This window comes from Pocillopora damicornis, chromosome 3, assembly GCF_964200805.1.
Source record: "Pocillopora damicornis chromosome 3, jaPocDami1.2, whole genome shotgun sequence".
Classification (NCBI taxonomy): domain Eukaryota; kingdom Metazoa; phylum Cnidaria; class Anthozoa; order Scleractinia; family Pocilloporidae; genus Pocillopora; species Pocillopora damicornis.
In genome coordinates this window covers 19,436,201-19,438,700 of record NC_142672.1, presented here as the reverse complement: position 1 = coordinate 19,438,700, position 2,500 = coordinate 19,436,201, and the positions used below count along the sequence as shown (strand labels likewise).

Sequence of the window (2,500 nt, the reverse complement as noted above, 5' to 3'; positions counted from 1 at the left end):
CGTTGCACCGCAACTTTTAGGCCCTTTTAACCGCCTCGGTTACGATTAAAAAGTAAGAAAAGTAAATATTTCTTTGCAGTAAAAGCAAAGTAATCATCAAGTATAAATAAAAATTTGATTTTGTTTTCCGACGGCATTGTTACCGGGATACCTGTGGTAGCCCAGTCATAAAATGCCTTTGTTTTTTTGTCGTCTTTTTTTTTTTTTCCTCCGCAACAAAATGGAAAAATTGCGCAATAGTACCTAGAGGTCATTGGGCCCTCAACACCATGACAACTAACTGTGATCCAATGAGGTTTTCACATGCTGATCACGCGTGTTATCCCTCAACACCATGACAACTAACTGTGATCCAATGAGGTGTTCACATGCTGATCACGCGTGTTATCTTGATGATGATTGACGTTGTCATACTCAGACAGGGCCGGGTCACATGACGAACACGAGATTTTGTTTATAAAACTCTTTGGTCAGTTGTTTTGCATTTCAACGTATTTGGATTGCGATCTCCTGGAGCATTATGGCGCAAACGCGCAAAATACTTACAGACGCATATACAAGTCGTATTAATCGCGGCTAATCCACACTGAAAGATGTTATTGAGCAGTAATTTTGGAACGGATTGAGTCGCAAACGCTTGAAAGCCATGAAAGCCTTGTTGTATGCTAAGTATGCCAATGTCTTAGTTGAAAAACGTTCACTTGTTGTAAAAAGCAAAATCTGAAATCTGAAACCAAACTGCATATACTCTATGCAATCTATTGAACAACACTACTACCGTGAGACTGAAGAACATAACTATAATGGATGCAAACTGCTTGTGAAGAAAGATGACATGTTGGATTCACTTGATGGCAAGGGACGTACGAATGGTATTAATTTCACGATCAGAAAGGTGAATCTTATGTTTGTTTTCATTGTAGTTGTATGTATATTCTTTTTTAATAAATAAGTGATCCAAAACCCTGTGGGCCGATTATTTAAACGAAGTCTAAGTTAACCATTGTTTAGGGCTGAGCTGCGGTTTAGACCTTGTTTCGATAAACAACGGTTAAACGATGTTTTAAATTCATTATCAAAACATGGCTGAACCGTGTTTTCTCGAGTCAATAGACTGATTTAGCATGAAGACGCGGCCTTCGTTTAGGACGTCGAGCTCGGTATAAGGGCTTGGTACCGAGTGAAATTCCCGCGTCCTGAGGTTCTGGCGTCGCGTTGTGGACGTGAAACCAAGCAGTTTGCCGTCTTGTCGAGAACTTAAACTTAAACTCGCCTCAACGATGGAAAGTGCACCGAAAAAGTAAATTAATTGATTTGTGTGGCAAACGAAATTTTTGAAGTCTCTTAAGTATTAATTCGTCCCTTTTTGTTAGAGTTGTGATGAGCTGGACGGAAGAAAAGGATGTTTTACTCATGAGAGAAATGGCCGCTCGAGGGATTTTTCAATTCAAGTCTGGAAGCCGAGAAAGAGGCACTGTTTGGCAAGCTATCGCCAAAAATCTGAATGGTCACAAAGATCTCTTTCATTCTGTCACTTCGAGAGGTGTTAGAGACAGATTTACTCTGATTTTAAGAAGGTATAAGGCGAAAAATGCCGAAGAACTAAAAAGTGCCGGCGACGGTAGGGAAGACGAACTAAGCGAATACGATTTACTACTAGAAGAGTTAACTCACTTAAGTGAAGAGTCCGACAAGAAAGCTAATGCAGAAGCCGAAAGTGCCAAAGAAAAAATCAGTGCAGAAAAGGAATTGGCTCTTGATAGAAGGAAAAGAGCAATGGAAACAATGGGCCAAACTTCAAAAAGAACAAAATCTGATGAGCTCCAGGACGACGAGGAAAGAAAGAAACGAAGAACTGGAGGGGACACCTTGGCGTGGCTGGAAAAAAAAGCGGACCGAGATTTTAAGTACAAAGAGCTCCAGCTTGAAGAGCAAAGAAAAGAAAGAGAGTTCCAGCAAAGAGAAAGGAAAGAGCAGATGGAGCTTATACAGAAGCAACTTCAAATGCAAGGAGAAAGCCAAAAGCAACAGCAACAACAACAAATGATGCTCATGCAGCAGATGATGAGTATTATGCAACAGCAGCCACAACAGCTTCAGCTTTTCACCTCAAAACAGGATTAAGACTAAACTTCAATTTACTTTTGCTTATGCATTGTTAAAAATAAAGTTTGAAATGATGTTTGCATTATGGTTAGTACCATTATAACAAAATTTTATCTTTTGTTTTTGAGAGAAGGTACAACATTGTTTACTCTTCGAAAATGTTGTTTACTGTTTGAGAGCTCGTTTTAGTCATAAACTGGGGTGAAATAATCCTCTTAAAGGAGTATTACTTTTGATTTAACTCTCATCATTTGGTTGAAATTACCTTTTCTCGTCATTTCTTATTGTTACTTGGTTACGCATAATGTAATGTGACCATGGCCTGTTGATCCTGAACACTACATAATTATAGGCCCATAAATTTTGGCTTCCAATTTTCATATTTCAAAACATT

At 38.9% G+C, this 2,500-nt stretch overlaps 1 protein-coding gene across 1 annotated transcript in view; it reads left to right on the top strand.

The window, feature by feature from the left end:
- Positions 1-1,011: 1,011 nt before the first annotated feature.
- LOC149048701 (uncharacterized) overlaps positions 1,012-2,500 on the top strand; it is a 1,725-nt gene continuing 236 nt past the window's right edge. The window contains exon 1 of the mRNA XM_089202089.1: positions 1,012-2,500. This exon is cut by the window's right edge and continues 236 nt beyond it. Coding sequence (XP_089058215.1) covers positions 1,381-2,124 — 744 coding nt within the window. The 5' untranslated portion in view covers positions 1,012-1,380 and the 3' untranslated portion in view covers positions 2,125-2,500.